General features: G+C 29.3%; 1 protein-coding gene, 1 long non-coding RNA gene and 1 pseudogene across 3 annotated transcripts; 2 read left to right on the forward strand and 1 right to left on the reverse strand.

Annotated features, from left to right (window-relative positions):
• Positions 1-909: 909 nt before the first annotated feature.
• On the forward strand, positions 910-4,431 carry LOC145965161 (uncharacterized). Its single transcript, XM_083088538.1, has 6 exons — positions 910-1,127; positions 1,560-2,043; positions 2,137-2,435; positions 2,522-2,750; positions 3,172-3,452; positions 3,539-4,431. Exons 1-6 carry the CDS (start codon positions 1,101-1,103, stop codon positions 3,689-3,691), a joined length of 1,473 nt encoding a protein of 490 aa, XP_082944664.1. The 5' UTR covers positions 910-1,100; the 3' UTR covers positions 3,692-4,431.
• Positions 4,432-10,088: 5,657 nt separating this feature from the next.
• LOC145965181 (uncharacterized) lies at positions 10,089-12,775 on the reverse strand. Its single transcript, XR_014436638.1, has 3 exons — positions 11,621-12,775; positions 11,186-11,264; positions 10,089-10,922 (listed from the first exon to the last, which is right to left on the reverse strand). It is a non-coding gene; the product is annotated as an uncharacterized LOC145965181 (long non-coding RNA).
• A 6,683-nt stretch (positions 12,776-19,458) lies between these two features.
• On the forward strand, positions 19,459-20,357 carry LOC145965179 (small ribosomal subunit protein uS5m-like; annotated as a pseudogene). The gene is made up of 3 exons (XR_014436636.1): positions 19,459-19,696; positions 19,860-20,075; positions 20,151-20,357. The product of XR_014436636.1 is annotated as a small ribosomal subunit protein uS5m-like (transcript).
• Positions 20,358-21,098: the final 741 nt, after the last annotated feature.

Below are 21,098 nucleotides of genomic sequence, written 5' to 3' on the forward strand. Positions count from 1 at the left end.
TTTTGCAGCTTTTTTCTTTTCTATATCTATTTTTTCCAGTCTCTGCGCAGTATTGGATTTTAATCTTCTCATACTATCTTTTAATAGAATTCTATATATAATTTGTTTCTTCCATCTTAATTTTAATTTCACTCAATTTTTATTTTATCTTAAGTTTTATTTATTTTGTAAAATCGTTAAAAATATTGAGTCTCAGTGAAAAGATGATAGAAGAAAGAATGACGTATTTGCGCTAAAGGCTTCGCTCGCGCATATGTTACATATGTTATTATTCATATGACCACGTGTCGATGACGCACGTGTTTCCTATTCTTTTAGACAGACGCCATCAGCCGGCATTGGCCGACTCGCGTGCACGGAAATGACGACACAACGACGAGTTTGCGCAATGAATCCTATATTAGTATATTCTATAGTATATGCCTATAGTATGTGAAGTGAATCTTTCCTATACTATCCTATAGAAAATCGGGAGGCCAGGAATAGAAAGAGAGATAGGTGTATTTGGTTGGATTTGTATCTCTTTTTACACATGAAAACATTTGTCCATCTATCTAAAAACATTTCTCATCAGTTTAACGAGAAGAGCTTATTAATTTCCAGGAAATGTTTCGATTTTACTTATGAATTTAAAAATTAAAATGAAATATTGGAAATGATTGCGAATTATTTTTTTTTTAATGTACGTGTGTAATTTTTGACTGTGATACTAGTATCAACCAATCAACGAGCCTCTGACAAGGAAAGCGATTCAGCCAACACGTGTACATACGCATCCTTTTCTACGAATTTCCCCACTTTTGATAGCTTGCTCCGATATGTCACGGTTTGCGCGATAGATTACGTAATCGATGCGTCACGTGGTCGCGGCGATTGTATTATATAAGCCGTGTCGCGGCTATAGCTATAGTGTGTGCGGCACATTTTACGCAATGAAACGTCAGCACTGTAAATAGAAGCGCTTCGGGAAGGATACCGGTGGTCTTCGTGCTGCGCATCCATCTTATTACACGCGATCGGAGTCATCCAAGTTGATTAGAATCTTCAGATCGACGTCTCTCTCATCGAAGCCAGCTTAGATCGTCGAAGCAATCGCGAAAATGACCAGCTCCCCGGTGCTAAATCCGGTAAGTGTTTGTTCTTATTTTGTCGCTTGTCTTCTCCCTTTAGTGAGATTTTCATTGATCCGCAAAGTACCCGCATTGCTGATGCTTGAAGCAAGTGCGCATTCTTACTTTATTATTAATCGCTCATTAGCAGCCTTAGCTGTCATCGTAATTATTATATTTATAAATTATATGTATAATATATAATTGTTATTAAAAATTATAAATTATATGATTGTCACTATAAATTATATTCATGATGTGTTATTTAAAATCAGAAAATGCTTATCATGGTTTATTTTATTATGAAAGATGTATGTTACGGGAATTTTATTTTAATTATTGTTATTTGTAATTAATATTCAGAATTAAAATGTCAAATTTGAAGCCTCTGTTATTGCTATTTTTAGAAAATTGTTTGTTTGTATCTTGAAATTTGGCATTTAACAACAGGAAATCCCATACGTGGGACATGTGGAAGGAGGCTTGAGAGCAGGTACTATGGTGACAATACGAGGTGAAGTACCGCCACAGGCTGTACGATTTGCCGTCAATTACCAACTCGGACCAACATTAAATCCGAGGGACGACATAGCTATTCACGTGTCTCCGCGTTTCCCTGAAGGTTTTGTCACCAGAAACAGCATAGAATCGATGAACTGGGGCGTGGAGGAGAACTCTGGTCCATTGTGGATTCAGCCTGGTCAGAAATTTGAAATAATGATCCTGTGCGATTATCACTGCTACAAGATTGCTATAAATGGCAGACACTTCGCGGAGTTCGCTCATCGATTACCATTCATAAAAGTTACTCATCTGGTTATCGATGGCGATGTTGAGATACACTCCATTACTTATGAACAAGTATCGGTTGATCCGCCGAAGTCCCCCGCTACAGCGCCAGACGATATATCAGCTGCTAATTTTGGACCACCACGTAAGAAATCATATATTTGTTTTCTAAATGTAATTGTAACATCTCAATATTGTAATTTCATGAACCAGTTGAATTCTTATTCTTCTTAACTAGTACCTGGTGGATTGTATCCAACGATTCAACAAGGTGGATATGGACCTCCTCCGCCAACTGGTTATGGACCTCCTCCTCCATCTGGTTATGGACCTCCTCCGCTAACTGGTTACGGTCCCCCTCCTGATGCTTATGGTGGTCCTGGTGGTTACAATCCACCTAGAGGCTATGGGAATCAACCTGGTCACGATAAAGCAGAAGAAGAAGGTATCTTTGGAGATTGTTTAGATAAAGTTGGATTAGCGATAGGCGGACTCGTAGCGGCCGGAGGAGTAGCTGCAGCCATGAATGCGATGAATGTAAGGATATATTTAAATTTATTACTATATTTATACAATATTTTAAAGGTCACTAAAATTTAAACATTTTCACTTTTTATTTATAGAAGAAGAAGGAAGAAGGTGAGGAGAAAGAGCATGAAAAAGCGGACGCTGCCAAGTCGAAGACGGAAAGTGAAAGTGGTTTTGGAAATTTAGCTGGATCCCTTGGAATGGCTTTAGCTAGTAGTCTAGCGAGCAGTGCCTTGCAAGGCAATACACAAGCGCAGCAAGGCTATCCTGCCCAGCAGCAATCGAGCGGCGGCGATGTATTGGGATCTATTTTTGGAGCCTTGGGTATATATTTATATAACTTGAATTTTTCAGAAACATATGGGATAAGAGGGAATATATCTTGAGATTTTTCAACTTTTACATGCATAGAATATTTGCGATTCCGAACAAAACAAATTCATTTCAAATGAGAACGATTTCTTCAGTAATTCTTAGTAAATATATATATATATATATATATATATATATATATATATATATATATATATATCGTGATTCTATAAGAGCTAGAAAATCTGTAAATGCTGCCGTGACTGGTCGAGTGATATCATCGCGTTGGAATTATTGTCAAGGACGGGATTGTTTCTCAGACCAGATAAATGGATAGATGATTATCTGTATAAGATACATTCCTGATACTAAGATGATCTAAGATTAGAGCAATTTATGGTGTGTCTTTGACTTTTTGTATCGATGATACTAGGTGGTGGAGGAAGACCTCAACAACCTGCCTATCCTTCAAATCAGCCGGCCGCCGGTGAAAGCCTAGGAACGTTAGGATCTATACTTGGTGGTGTTTTCGGCGGTGGTGGAAGCCATCAGCAACCAGCGTATCAACCATCGGGAGGATACGGCGGTTATCAACCGTCAGGTGGCTATCCGGCATCCGGCGGTCAGAATTCTGGTGGATCGGATCTTTTATCGGGAATAGGATCTGCCTTATTTAGTTCGGCTTTGGACGGTTTAAGCAAACGTGGAAAAGATGTAAATACATTTTCGACTTTAGCGACATATTAATTAAAAAATATGGAGCAAGGTTTAATGTTTCATACATTTTTTCTTCCGTATAGAAATCTCATGATGAACATCATTCCGGACCACCCCCTCCAAGTTACGAGCCTCCTCCACCAAAACCAGCTCCGCGTTCGGAAACTCCACCGTCTTCAGGTGGGCAGAAATTAACAGCAGATGAAATTTCGAAGGGACTGGGACTGGATGATTAAACGCGCATCAACAACGCGGAAATAACTTTAGCCCACAAGTACACGCACACAGTAATGATTTTATGCTCTCTTGTTGCTTGAAAACGTAATTTCTATATAATATCATGAATGTTGTTTGTTAAAATATGATGTATTCGTTCGTCCTTTGAACCAATAGATTTTCAATCGTTCTGGCAGCTATATATGAGATATAGAAATGCGAGCGAATATTTTTCAATATATTATATAAATAAATTGTATAATTGATATTAATTAGATATTAAGTTCGTTCCAAAACTGCTTTTAAAGGTTGCATATCTTTTAGATAGGAAACAGAACTCAAATATATATCTTTATGATGCCTTCCGTAAAATAATTCATAATAATTATACAAACATAGGAATGAGAAGTTAATGTATTTTTTAAGATTATATTTTTATAAGCATGTTTTATTGTTTTATAAGAGAAAATGTGTTGTCTAAAGAGAGAGATATATAATATAGATGCCTTAATTATATGTATATTTATATATAAATTGCACTGATAACATATAATTGTTATTTATTATTTAAATCAAAAAGTTAAATATATACACATTTTATTGCAAATAAAATGCATTAAATTTGTTGTAGAAATCTTATTTTTTTGTATTTCAAGATCAAAAACTTCTATCAGAAATATTTTCAATATCGCATTATGTTTTTGTGAAATGTATGAATTATAAACTTAATAAAATATCAAACAATCATGAGAAATACTAAGACAGAAGTTTTTTTATTTATAAAACTTAATTAAACAATTGTTATATATAATCTCAAAAAATGCTTCGAGATCTCTATCTTTTTTCCTGATATTCCTAGTAGTAATATTTATAATATATATTTATAATATTCCTGTAAAAATATATATTCAAATTTTCAGCTTACATATGTCTGATTTATGTTATCTGCCTACTTTACGAATTTTCATAAAAATTTATTAATTTTATTTACATATTTATTGTCTAGGTGTGTCAGATTTGTAAGCAATATACATTAGATTCCATTTTATCTAAATTATTAAGAAATGTTAAAATTATTTTAATAAAAAGAATAAATTTACAAGTTATTCGAAAAATAATTAAAAAATGAAAGGGATAACACATATAGTGCCGCTATAAAGAACAGATCTTTTACTTATCATTTGAAATTTAAACAGCAATTAATTTTCTGTCATGTGGTTCTATATCGTTAGTGTTTAATAAACGTTTAATTCGTTTATAACATTACATAGGCGGAAGCGAGCTTGTAAAATATTCAATATCTATAACTTTTTTTATATAATTTACTTAGAAAATTAAAAAGATCATATATACTTCAATAAGGATTTTATCTTATTACGTTATTTGCTTATTACATATGTAATATATATTACATATTACAGGACAGATCCTTATTTCTGATTGGCCAATTAAACGCTATTCTATTCCAGGGGTGATCACGCTAAATCTCGTAAAACCATCGATCTTTAATAGTATCTCATCAGTGGATATGCTTTCGAATGTTCCACTTTATATAGCAAATTTTTTATATTATTTTATTATAGTTTTCATAACAGCAAAATATTTAATATTTGATGCTTTATATGTATATATAATACAATATGCTAAATTATAAAGTGTAACATAATTATAAAGTATTACTATTATTAGTCGATTTATATATAATTGCAAGCTATTCTTAATTACTATGCATTTTTATCCAACGCATCTTCTTCTTCAAATCTTTGCAGTGTTATAATCTGTCGCATTCCCAAAACCATAGGAACTCGTGCTTCTTCCTTCTTATGGTTTTATTATTCTTTTACTTCCATCTTATTCAAAAAATGTAATAATTATTAACTAATTATTGTAATATAATATATTATAATTATTATATTAATAATTAATAATTATTAATACAATAATTATAATTACGGTATCTCTCTTTGTCTGACTCTTTCCCTTTGACCTATCCGGCATGGGTGACCCTGCCAGTAATTAAGGTCAGTGTTCATATAGTCTTATATTTAAGATCGTTTTAAGTAAAATTTAGAAAATGTTTGTTATTTCATTGAGACTGAACAGAATCTTAAGATGCGATTTAAAACCATATTTAAAATGATTAAATATGAAAACAGATTGTATGAATATCGGCCTATGTTACCGCCGGTATAGCTCTCCGGATCACTAGAGTACTCAAACCTCCTCACCCGGCAAATGCCTTCGTTAAGGTAGAGATACCATCGAGGAGGTAAATTTTTTTTTATTTTATTTTATTTTAATAGTGTAGGTTATTCAAATTTTCCAAATAGAAGACATAATATAAAGAATTTATAAAATATATATAATTATATAATTATAAAATATTATAGTGTATAATTACATAGCTTGCAGTTATATAAAAATATATTACAAAATATATATTATAATTATAGTACAATTTATAAATTGGTGATGCTATCAACATCAAATAAATATATATTCGAATTTATTCAAATATTTTCAATAATACGGATAATGATGTTGAGAGCATTAAAACACACACGCTTACAATAACACTATATATATATATATATATATATATATATATATATATATATATATATATATATATATGGAAAGGAAAGTTCGGAGAGTAAGACAATTTTTCGAAAAATGAAGATATTGCAAGATATATTTTCCATTTTTCGACTTTTATTCAAGATTTATTCTCTACTCTAAGTTATAATAAAGTTATAAATAACTTTTACACATAATTTTATTATCGTTTTCATATTAGTATAACTTGATATATAATATTTTATTTTGACGATATTTTAGTTTGAAATATAATATAAAAAGTTATAAAATATAAATTACAAAATTAATTTAATATATAATAATACAATCAAATTGAAAATTTATAATGTATAACAATAACAATAATAAAATATATATGTACATAATACATATATATAATACATAAAATTATTAATATATAAAATTTTACATTATTGTTAATACATAATATAATACATAAAATTTTTCGTTGAAAATATATAGTATATAATACATAAAATAATACCAAAAAAATTGATATTTACAATATATAAATAGAATATTTTATTATATTACACGAAAATATCAGAAATGCGTACAATGTAAAATTTATTAGAAATTTTTAGATTGGCGTAGCACTGATAATAATCTATCGCAACCAAAAGAATCATTAATAAATTTATCGATTATGTCTTTCAATAAGAAAAAGTATCCGGAATTTTAATACATTTTGTAAGGTTTTCTAAAAGAAATGTTCGATGACGCGAAAAGATAAGTAAAGCATCGATGTTACCCAACGATTAAATTGGAGAAAAAATCGCGGTTTAAATTTCGCGAATGTATGTGATGAATAAATAAATTGATAATAATAGTAATATTTAATCACAATACATATAATTTCTATAATAATCGGAATACAACGCGCGTACACGTAATATAATTGTTATCATTTCATGTGACAATAAAAATATTGCAACATTAGAGGCGCATTTCATATAATTTGCAATTATACGTAAGGAATCAAACGCGGATGCAGAATCTAATACTCGATTTCTTTTCAAATATACAATTTCGCGATCAAAAGTATATAAAAATATATATCTTGTTTCGCGGACAATTGCAAATAGGCTAAACTTTAATATTCCTTAAAATAATCGCGTTATCGCCACATTCAATGAAGGATAACTGGCCCAACGATTAAACCAAATCAAAATCCCTCTGCCGAGTGATACGCTGGTTAATATCTGACAGAGAGAAGAACGATCTTAAAAGTGAAAAGCGACCTCAACTTGTCTTATTTCTTCTATTTCGGATCCTGCGGAATCGATCCGCCAAGGAAAGTTAAGTGATTCATTAAACGTCAGAAGTCCCGCTACAGGAAGGAACGAATCCCTGATCTTCCTGATTGCTCCCGATAACAGTGATTTCGGCAGCGAATTAATGACTGTTACCCTTATTATCATTTTCAATATATGAGATTAAAATTCGCATGAAAAAAAACATGTTCTTCCATTTTAAGAAATATCTCTTTTTACTAAAAAATGACTGGATATAATGATTTTTATATACATGTTACAATCGAGTATATTTAGGAAAAATGAAATACATGCGCTTTTATCGTTACTTGGTTAAATGTGTGATTAATAATAATTTTAGGGTACCAAATGTGCTCGAGACAAATCAAATCTGATAACAGCGAGATTTAAAAAAAAATTCAATTTGAATATTTAGCAACATCAAATGAAAGATTATCAAGGAATTAATTTTTCTGTTGCATTTAACAGTAATTTGCAGACATCTTTCTATTATCAGAGTACCCATTCGATTTGTCTCGAATTTTTTAATTACTCACACATTTAATATTATATCATGCATTCCTCATATATTATTAAGAATAATATAAAAAAGAGTTTTTTCGAGAATATCACAATTTGCGCACATGTATTTTATTATATATACACATATACACTCGTCTTATCTAAAATAAACGAATTGTAATATACTGAGATGTGGAGCGTCCAGTACCTGCAAGTGGTTTCTTAAAAGAGACCAAAAATAAAATTAATTCAAAATTAATTAATAAAATATACTCGTTTGTAACCATAATTTTTCAAATAATAAAAATTTTGCACAAAAATCTGCAAAAATTTATTAAATTATAAATAAATTAATTAAATTTATATTTGAGAAAGTGAATTTTATCTATTATATCCATTTTTGAACTACTATTAAATATTTTCATTATTAAAGTAATATTGATATTAATGGAAGGACATTTTTAATAAAAAAAAGAAAATACATCTTCTTTCAAAGTATATTTAATGAATTTTGTATAATTTTGTATTTTATATTTAATGAATTCGATTTCAAACAATGTACGGTGATCGTCGTTAAATCACTGCCAAAAACATTGTTTCCAGGAACCGCCAAGAAAACCTGGGTTTAATTTCAACTCTGTAATGGAAACTCCCAATTTTTAATGAAGCACCGAACCGGGCGTTGCGGATAGATCCCCAAAACCGACGAGAAATAACTCTCCACAATGAAAATCGTTTCGACTATCCGCCAGTACAAACCGCGCATTTGCTGGCGTCCACCTGACATGAGGGATAGCGATAAAGCTTTTTCGCCAAGACAGCGATCACGTCCAAAAACGTGAAAAGAACGCAATTGTTTGCAATATAATTTATTATAAAATCGTTCAATAAATATTTAACGCGATGCAAAATCCTCGAAATACATTTAATTAAAAACAATAATTAAATAAAATTATTTTGTTTTACAGATTTTAATTTCTGCGTGATCGATAATGTTTAATTTTAATCTTCCGCAATATTTTATTTTTGAATATACTTGCGTTTCTGTAATATTAAAAGCGCGACAAATTTTACGAGTAAAAAGCTAATATCTAATTATTGGGTTAACATCGTTGTCTCTCTTGACACTTTTATTTAATAATCTTTATATTATGTAAAGGATTTTTTCTTACGGTATTTGCGCGATTACGAAAGTTTCTCGAATTTATTAATAATCTTTTGGTATAAAAAGTAAGCTATCCAAATATTTGAATAATTTTGCAATAAAAACATTCAAATAAAATATATATCGAATGTGTTAATTCAACAAATTTTGTTATTGTACGTATTCTTCTAATTTCGTGTAATGTACAATAGATTTCTTTTACATTATCAAAATTAGATTACAATTTATATATAATTGCACAGAAAATTAAAAAAAATAAAAAAAATAATACAATTTATAGATATAATTATAATAGATACAATTTAATAATTGATGCTATTAGTATCAATATTCTCAATTTAAGAAAATTGTAAAATGTTTATTATTTGAAATGATTAATCAATGATAATCAACGTATATAGATTTAAATAAATTAAAAAAAAAATTATTTAGTTTGAATTACTTATTTTCTCAATATTTTATCGACTCAATATTATCATATTAGATACTAATAACATTCACATTTAAATTTAAAATTGTATAATTTTTAAGAAAATACAATTTTTAAATGATAAAATAAAGTATTAATACAATTTAAAAAAAAATAAAATATTAAATGTTAAATTTAATACATATTATACTAAAATTATAATAAATTATAATAAAATGCAACTTAAATGTATATTATGTATTTAAGTTACATTTTTTTACATTTTCCGTACATTAGTTTTTTAATATTTATTTATAATTTTTTCATAATTAATTTCAATTCTTTATAATTTATTTAATTTTACATTAAATAAATTATATATTATATTTTTTAATATATATATTTAATTATATTTTTATATTTATTTAATTTTACATTAAATAAATTATATATATGAAAATACCCCTAAAAATAACATTTTTATGTTTTTCTTTTCTGAAAATAAATTTAATTTTTATATGCCCTAATAGCCCTAATAGCCCTAATAGCCTTAACAAACCTAACAGTCCTAACAGTCCTAAGAGCCCTAACAGACTTAATGGCCCTAACAGACCTAACACAGACCTAACATCCTAGCCGCCCTACTTACTGACTTATACCAGCAGAAATTCACGATAAGGTGAAATTTGGGGAACCCTAATTAGGAATCCACGATAATGAGAAATTTAAGGAGTCCTAACCGGAAATTCGCGATAAAAAGAAGCCTTAGCCGCGCAACACATCTTTTGGCCAATATTGCCAATATTGATATGTATTTTCCAAGCCAGTTATCTCTGCTACTGGCCATATTCATTTTGACGACTAATAATTTGTTTACGATCGTACGATATTACGATCGTATTTTAACGTACGTCATTCAGTCGTCAGAAATCGCGAAATATAAATTATCATGCATAAAATATAATTAGCATGCATTTTAACTCTCGATCGACGGGTTGCTTATAAATATCTTTATCTTTTAGATTAAATATTTAGAAATTAAAAATCTATTTTTAAAACCGTTTTGTAAAGGCCGATATATATAATGAAAATAAATATTTCATGTATGTCTATATCTATTCATTCAGTCATTTTAAAAATATTTTTTCTTTTACTTTAATTTTTACACGCGTATTGTCCCGCCAATCGAGAGTTAGAAGCAACGGATTTCTTCATGCATTTACAAATCCTTTGCTTCAAAATAAAAGGTTGTCACTTACCGGCACTGATGCGCAACAGCGGAGTTGATATTGAAGCTACGTTGTCTGTAACATACAAATATAAAATGCAAATTATATCAATGTTCAAAATAATTAATATTTTAAGAAATTATTATTGGACTCATTGAATTTTATAGCCGATGCAATTATAAATATGAAATAATTTTATAAGTAATTAATTTTTTTAAGTAGAAACTTTTATAGAAAGAATTATTATAAAAATTTTCCCAATTTTTTCATGTTTAAATCATTCATATAAATCAAATTAATTTATTTATTTATATAAAATTAATAATAATAATACTTACCATCAGGTTGTTCCGCTGGTGCAGGATGCCTTTCCTAGGCCTGCTCCTCCTCTCAGATCATCTGGGTTGTTGCGTCGATCTATAACATACAAATAGAAGATCTAAATTGTAATAATGTTCAAAATAATTAATATTTCAAAAATTATTGTATGCATTGAATTTTATATTCGACGCATATAATAATAGCAGATTAATAAAACAATTCTATAAATTAAAAAAAAAACATTACTAATAATTCTTTAATAACTTTATAAAAGCTTATACCTTTACAAGAGATTATAGCTTTTATTTAAAAATCTTTTTCTTCAATTCTCTCTTTTTTAAATCATATAAATAAACAAATCAAATTAATTGTTGCGATTAATTGTTTAATTTAAATTATAAAAAAATATATTTAATATTTAATATATAATTACAAATAAATAAATTGCTTACCAGAAGGTTGCACTGCTGGAGCCTGATGCCTCTCCTAGGCCTCCTCCTCCTCTCAGTTAGACGCGCGATACTTAACGGCACTCCCGCACTCACGAGCGATATTTTTATCGCTATTTTCGCACTTTTACGCGCGATACTAAACGGTTTCCGCACTATTTCGATACGATAAAAAATTTTCTATTTGATCGCGCGATGTATATACTTAATATGTATATACTTTGAACGGCACTCCCGGTTTCGATACGAGCGAAAATCCCATTTCACTTATGAGAATCAGCTTCGAGCCAACAGGTCAGGAATGCAACGATACAACGAGCAAGGACTAAGCCCAAACCGGAAAGAAGACGAAACGATTGACGGAAATAGAGGAAAATGAAGTTCACCAACTCTTTTTCGCGCATAATTATCCTATCTCGTACCGAACCTGGACCCGCTAAGCACGATTTCAGGTGCTTCGCCCGGAACACGAAGTTTCCCGCAATGCAGGATATGGCTACACCAGGCTGGTAGACGGCAAAAGAAGAGGATACCCACATTTTTTAAATGCTAACATTCAGTAATTTAGAAAATGGGGAGGCAACCTCTTTTACCGAGCGAAAATCGTGCCTAGGGGAATCCACTCGACTCCTCGACAGGGTTAACACACGCAGTGCGTGTGGCTGTAGACGAGCAAAGAGAAGGAACCCATTAACGACCATTCCGAGCAATCGATCGACTTCTAACTAATTCGGGCCGAATCACTTGTCGAAGCACGAAGCACGAGTGTACGTTGCATAGTAACGTGTGCAAACTCGAAATCCTAGTTAGTTGGCATCAGAAGTAGAGACTCGTTAAAAATAATGAAATTGGGATTTATACGAAAATGTCCAACGCGGAAGCGCGAAAACGCGATGACGCGAGAAAGCTAAACGCGAAAACGCGATAACGAGACGCCGCCGTCCGCGACACGTTGACGGCACCGACGACGGAAAGTCGACGACGCAATAAGCGTCCAACGCATTAAATGCCACATATGAGCCATTGTGCGACTCGTGGCAATGCTGTGCTGGGTACTTAGCTTCCCCTTCAGGCTCCTTGAGGTTTATCCTAAATAAAAAAATTTAAAATAAACCTCAAGGCACCATCCAAGTACTGAGCCACCCCACCGCGTCAAGGTGTACCCATAGAGGGGTGGATTATATACATTTATAATATAATGTATAATTTGTGTGAAATTTATTTTATAATCGAAAAATTATCTATAGCATCTCTCTTTTTTCTCGATTAAAAAAGAAAAAGATACAGATATGTTTTTAAAAACCAAGCTTCAAGCCGATTAATTCACCTTTTAATTAAAGAATAAATTATAAAATATATTATAAAATTATATGATATACATATAATCACAATTCAAATTCATTTAAAATATTGTATCAGAAATTAATTATTAGTCATTTGATCTATTATTATGCAAGATTATATTTGAATATAAGAAATGTACATGTGAGAATCATAATAAAAATAATTATTACTTGTAAATGTATTACAATGAGATATTAGTTAATAACTATCTATTTTCGTGGCTTTGATTTCTACTTTGATAATGAATAAATTGTACGAAATATTTAGTTCAATAAATAATTACCACTTTGACACATTTATAAATCTTTAACTGTGAAATTAATTAATCATTCGAACTGTTTGCTACCGCTAATTGTCTATGAATAATGACTACAAGGAACACTACACAGAGCATCTCGATCAGCATAATCAAAGAAATTTGTTTATCAAGAATGTATACTAATCGATTTGTTGTAATTATTATATAATATAAATTGTATTTAGATTGTTAAAAAGTTGAATGATAAAACATCGAATAAAATACACTTAATCTTTAAGTATCGTTAAGGAAATAAATATTCTTATAAAGATCACAATAAAACGATAATTTATCATTTTAATTCTTGTCACACACTTCTATTTTTAAATCAATACGTCAAAAATTAAATACAAATATAATCAATTAATACTTTTATATAGATCTATTCTTTATAAAACTCAAAATAATTCATTTTGTAAAACTAATTATTACGCGCAATCAATGTTTTTATCTTTTAAGAAAGATTTATTTCTGATATTAATACTTTAAATATAAAACTAGCGAAAAAATGTTTTCTTTTATTATAAATTTTTAAAAAATATAATTAATAAAGAGAGTACGTTAATTTTTATATAAGAAATATTTAAATAATTATATTATTTTAAAAATATTTTATAAGATATTAAAATATTTCTATATAAAATTATTAATTAATAACAAAAATATTATAGATGCTTTATTATAGATACTTTAAATGTGTTAAAATAAAACTTGGAATATTTTATATATGCATTATATTATGTGATTTTTAGAGCGAATTATATATACTATCGAGAAAAATAATGAAAAAATAATAAGCAATATATCTATTTTTAAAATAATATATATTGTTGCGTCCGCAGAACGATATATATCGAACGCGCGCGACATAACTGATCGGCACACGCTCGCACTCGCGCACTCGAAAATAATAACACGGTTCTTTGAAACACAAGAACTTTAATAAAACCACGAGAAACATACAAGAACTCAGATAATTCGTAAAACGAAACACAGATTAACGCGCGACCGCTCAGCTTGACAGCTGGGACTCAAGACTCAGCTGACCGTCGTTGATGTTAAACAACCTTTTAACAACGCGCGCGAAGACGATCTTCCGTCGATGTACTTCCCGCCGACAGAATAACGGATGGCGTATATATCCGCAGGAACGAGACGTGGGGACGCAACAATATAAATAATAAATAATTTTTATAAATTACTCACCGCATATCTCTCTGGCTGCTTCGGGCTCTCTCACTGCTCTCTGGCTGTACGACACTTTTCCAGATGTCCTTCTTTCTTCATCCTTTGCTTGCACCTTCACAGCACTCATGTTCACTCGCGAACAAACAATTAATTATATTTAGTCATATGTATGTAGAAACGATTGCGAGACACTTTGCACGGCACTCCCGATCGCGGAATAATTACGAGAAATGCACTTTAATATATCTTTAGTGTAAGGGATAGAAAAGTACGATTCGCTCAACGTTTTTATGAGATCAAATAAATACTAATTCGTTACAAATATTGTTTTCATTATTTATATATATATATATATATGCAATACATGTATATTAATACGAATTATAGTCGAAAGTTTAATATAATTGAAAGTCATGATACAATAATCATTTAATTAATAATTAATTTAAGAATATACGACGTATTTCGCACTACGATCTTTATTGCTCGAGTGTCGCTTTTTGAATGATACCAAGGCCGTACGCCGTACGACTAGCGCGCTATTGTTTACATCGTCAAGGCCGAACACCGTGTTATTGTTCGTTCGTCATATCGAAATATATTGTATTATATTATATTATATTTTATATTATAATATAAGTTAATATAAATATGATAAAGTACGTAAGATATTTCGGTGACAAACAGACAATAATACCGACCTTGGCGTAAAAAATACATATTTATATTATATTATATTACATTATATTATATTATATTATATTTTACGTATTTTAATACAGCAAATAATTTTTCGATATTGATCGCGATCGCGTCTAGAAAAGGATTTAACGGAGCGTCTTGTATACCACTACATTAGAGTGTCGTCGTGCGAATAATAATAGAGCCGAACAAATTAGTCCGAAAGACCGTGTTATTATTACTTTTCTACCGAAACATTTTTCAAGACTATGGCATATAAACATATAAGAATATACGACGTATTTCGCACTACGATTTTTATTGCTCGAGTGTCGCTTTGTGAATGATACCAAGACCGTACGACTAGCGCGCTATTGTTTACATCGTCAAGGCCGAACACCGTGTTATTGTCCGTTCGTCATATCGAAATATATTGTATTATATTATATTATATTTTATATTATAATATAAGGTAATATAAATATGTTAAAGTACGTAAGATATTTCGGTGACAAACAGACAATAATACCGACCTTGGCGTAAACAATACATATTTATATTATATTATATTATATTATATTATATTATATTATATTATATTTTACGTATTTTAATACAGCAAATAATTTTTCGATATTGATCGCGATCGCGTCTAGAAAAGGATTTAACGGAGCGTCTTGTATACCACTACTTTACTCTTTGAGTGCCGTCGCGCGAATAATAATAGAGCCGAACAAATTAGTCCGAAAGACCGTGTTATTATTATTTTTCTACCGAAACATTTTTCAAGACTATGGCATATAAACATATAAGAATATACGACGTATTTCGCACTACGATTTTTATTGCTCGAGTGTCGCTTTGTGAATGATACCAAGACCGTACGACTAGCGCGCTATTGTTTACATCGTCAAGGCCGAACACCGTGTTATTGTCCGTTCGTCATATCGAAATATATTGTATTATATTATATTATATTTTATATTATAATATAAGGTAATATAAATATGTTAAAGTACATAAGATATTTCGGTGACAAACAGACAATAATACCGACCTTGGCGTAAACAATACATATTTATATTATATTATATTATATTATATTTTACGTATTTTAATACAGCAAATAATTTTTCGATATTGATCGCGATCGTGTCTAGAAAAGGATTTAACGGAGCGTCTTGTATACCACTACTTTACTCTTTGAGTGTCGTCGCGCGAATAATAATAGAGCCGAACAAATTAGTCCAAAAGACCGTGTTATTATTATTTTTCTACCGAAACATTTTTCAAGACTATGGCATATAAACATATAAGAATATACGACGTATTTCGCACTACGATTTTTATCACTCGAGTGTCGCTTTGTGAATGATACCAAGACCGTACGACTAGCGCGCTATTGTTTACATCGTCAAGGCCGAACACCGTGTTATTGTCCGTTCGTCATATCGAAATATATTGTATTATATTATATTATATTTTATATTATAATATAAGGTAATATAAATATGTTAAAGTACGTAAGATATTTCGGTGACAAACAGACAATAATACCGACCTTGGCGTAAACAATACATATTTATATTATATTATATTATATTATATTATATTATATTATATTTTACGTATTTTAATACAGCAAATAATTTTTCGATATTGATCGCGATCGCGTCTAGAAAAGGATTTAACGGAGCGTCTTGTATACCACTACTTTACTCTTTGAGTGTCGTCGCGCGAATAATAATAGAGCCGAACAAATTAGTCCGAAAGACCGTGTTATTATTATTTTTCTACCGAAACATTTTTCAAGACTATGGCATATAAACATATAAGAATATACGACGTATTTCGCACTACGATTTTTATTGCTCGAGTGTCGCTTTGTGAATGATACCAGGACCGTACGACTAGCGCGCTATTGTTTACATCGTCAAGGCCGAACACCGTGTTATTGTCCGTTCGTCATATCGAAATATATTGTATTATATTATAATATATTTTATATTATAATATAAGGTAATATAAATATGTTAAAGTACGTAAGATATTTCGGTGACAAACAGACAATAATACCGACCTTGGCGTAAACAATACATATTTATATTATATTATATTATATTATATTATATTATATTATATTATATTATATTTTACGTATTTTAATAGAGCAAATAATTTTTCGATATTGATCGCGATCGTGTCTAGAAAAGGATTTAACGGAGCGTCTTGTATACCACTACTTTACTCTTTGAGTGTCGTCGCGCGAATAATAATAGAGCCGAACAAATTAGTCCGAAAGACCGTGTTATTATTATTTTTCTACCGAAACATTTTTCAAGACTATGGTTTATAAACATTAGCGCGCTATTGTTTACGCCGCCAAGGTCGGTGTTATTGTTTGTTCGTCATCGAAATATTTTACGTATTTTAACATATACATATATGTATATATATGGAATATATTAAAGTATATAGAAGTATTTTAGATTATATAGATTTTTTAATTATATGATTATTTATTAAAAGATTGATGTATGGAGTCTGTCATTATGTTAATTGTTTAGATCCACGATTCAATTATTTTATTGTGCGTTTTCACAATTCGAATTATATTTCAATGATTGAAAAATAAAGCATCGCAAACATATTGTATTCGACTCTATAAATATCTATAAATATTAAAGAAATAATTTCTGCTCGTAAAAATCGATTTCATATCGAAATAATAATTTATTATTTTAGATTTCTGTTACTATATATATATGATTCTTAGTCGATTAAATGAATAAATTACGATTAAATGCGATTCGAGAATTTTCATCGCGATATGTATATAGATATTAATTATGTGTTATTTATAAAAGTTAATTAATCATATAGGTATAATAAATAATTTTCGATGTTGATCGCGATCGTATCTAGAGAAAAAATTTAACGGCGTATCATTATATTACTCATTAAAAAATATTAGACAATAACATATGAAATTATATAAATCGTTTCATAATCGGCATGCAGATATTACAAATGCTATCTGCATCTGATTTATATAATTTCATATGTTATTGTCTAATATTTTCTAATGTGTAATATTAATATCACGTTAAAGGTAGATTAAAAGATAACCCGAAACGTTCGTATTTATTGTATGTATTGTGACGAGTAATTTGAAATATACTAATAATTTGAAATATATTAATGATTAAAAAGAGAAAGGTTTTTTTCTTGTGCTCCAGTTATCGTGCTTTTTACTGGCTCTTAGTTATCACACACAATTGTTTAGATAATTTTTAATTATTATTATTTGAGCCAATTTTTTATTTTAATTTTAATACTTATATTATTTAATATTTAAAAATAAACTAGAATATTTTTTGTATTATAATTTATTTTCAATGATAAATCGTTGTGATAAAAACTATACTAAATTACATATAATAATGGCGATGGTGGTGATGGATGATGTGTGATTAATATATAATATCGGGTAATATATTTTAATAACCAATTATACTTGATAGATAGATAGATAGATAGATAGATAGATAAATAGAGAGAGAGAGACCACAAAACTTATTTATATTACAAATTTATTTAATATATACAAACGTTTTGCGTTACTTGTGTTATCGACATTTTGTACGAGGCATGGAATACAATCCGAAATTATGTGTTACCCATTGAAAACATTCGTAGATATTGGCTACGTAGTTCATGTTCATGTTTTTTTGTTTATAGAGGATGCATTGCTTTCAGAGATCGCCTAAAAGCAGACTATGACAACAGAGTGAAAACTGTGAGCAACTTTGTTGTTTGTTTTATAGATTTTAAAAATGGCTTATCGTATGCTACATATTTGTAGAGTTGTAAATAATTTGATAAAAAATGTTCAATCTGTAAACAATGGTAACGCAAATGAAATATATCATTGTCTCTAAATCATTATATGTAATTAACATATAATGTGTATTTAAAATTAATTTAACTCTATACTTTAACTTTAATAAAATTATGAAATTGTTTTTCAGGTATATTATTGTTTAATATTGTTTAATTTATTGTTTGTCAGTCATTCACATTTGTTAAAATACACGTCACTTTATTAAATAATGTGAGAAACTCTATGTTCTTTGTGAATAATAAGTAGAACTTTTATGGATATAGCATTTTAACAGTAGTTTATATTCACAGTAGAAAATAGTTTGTATTTCATTGTGCTTTTGTTCTACAGAAACTGGAGATAATATTATGGAAGGACAAGTGTCAGTAATGCAGGAAGATGCAGAGGTAGAGCAAGAGGAATAGCGAAAAAGGGTAAATTATTGGCATGGGAAAAGTTCTGATATAATTTTCTGGCCTAAACACTCCTGTGTTTAAGGGAAAAGAATTAATTCAACAGCAAAAACTGCCTGTAGATCCTGAAAGAAAGCAAAAACTTATGGAATTACGACAACGTCAGACCAGACCAATGCAAGTAAAATTACCACCATTGGAACGTGGTTGGATGAGCGCCACAATGGATGGCAGAAGGATTGGATCATCAGATCCTATTGGAGAAGATTAATATTTACGCTATTATTGGAATATAATGGTTAAATCACACACATACAAAAATCATGTGATACGATGTCTATTTTCAATTTTTTTCTTTAATGTTTCAGTCCTGATAATATTAGAATCTTATCTAATCTATCTATCTTAACTAATATCTTTGTTCTGCAGATACACTTGAAGATTTTGAAACCTGGATTTTGGAGAACAAAATGATAACTTATATGACCAGTAATTTAGGGCATAAGACTAAAATAAGTTCATTTGTAGTAACTGGAAATGGAAATGGATTAGCTGGATTTGCGTTATCAAAAGCCAAAGCATCCCTAAAGACGGTTAAAAATAGGGCAGGTCAAAGACTAATGTATATTCCTAGATATAAGGAACACACTGGTAAGAAAATAATTGTGAATACTATATAATATAAAATTTATTCCTTCTCTTTTAATATCACTTTGTACTTTTCAGTGTTACATGACTTCCTTACACAGTTTGGGAATACAAAAATATTTGTAAAGAAAATTCATGAAGGATAATGGGCTTGTTTGTCATCGTGCGATAAAAGCGTGTTGCGAGACAATTGGCATAAAGGATATGTATGCCAAAGTACAAGGAGCTAGGAATGTAAAAGCGTTCTTTATTGATTTATTGCAACAAGTGTGTATATTAAGTATTTAAAAGCATATTATATTTTTTATTTAATTTATATTAGAAAGAAACATTTTTTATTTATAAAAATATATATATATAAATATTAATAATTTTATTTATAAAAATATATATATAAAAATATATATATATTAGACATAAAGCTAAAAAAAATGTAGATTGTGTCGATTAATTAATTAATTAATTGTTTTATTTAATTATCAATTTATATATATTATTAACAATGATTTCTTGTTTACTTAAACTTTATAGGATTGTACATAAGAAACAATCTTTTTTATTTAATATTTTAAGGATATCTTCATACAACTTTAATTTGAATTAATTATTATATTATTAAAAATATTGGATAAAATAAAGAATTAAAGCCAGCTTTCTCTGCAGTCTCATGGCAGATTATATCAGAAATCATACTTTCTTACTTCATAATATATATATACAATCATACTTTTGTGTGCTCACATTGGTACAGAAACAACATTACGAGTACTATATTTACAGATATAACATCTGTACAATAAAAAAAGCATCAAAAGTATATAATGATGGAAAAAAGGTAATATTATAGACCAGCATAAGTATCAACCAATTATTCCACCACTCTGTTTCATTAGAGTTGCAATTTTCTTTTATAATATTATAAATATTATAAATAAGATAAAGATTTAGGCACATTCCAAATAAATTTATACATTTTATGTATGTAATGTTACACATATGAAAAGGTGATAATATCGCAGTTGTAAT

This window comes from Camponotus vicinus, unplaced genomic scaffold, assembly GCF_025532165.1.
Source record: "Camponotus vicinus isolate PSW18456_S1 unplaced genomic scaffold, iyCamVici1.0 SCAF_14, whole genome shotgun sequence".
In the NCBI taxonomy this organism is placed as follows: domain Eukaryota; kingdom Metazoa; phylum Arthropoda; class Insecta; order Hymenoptera; family Formicidae; genus Camponotus; species Camponotus vicinus.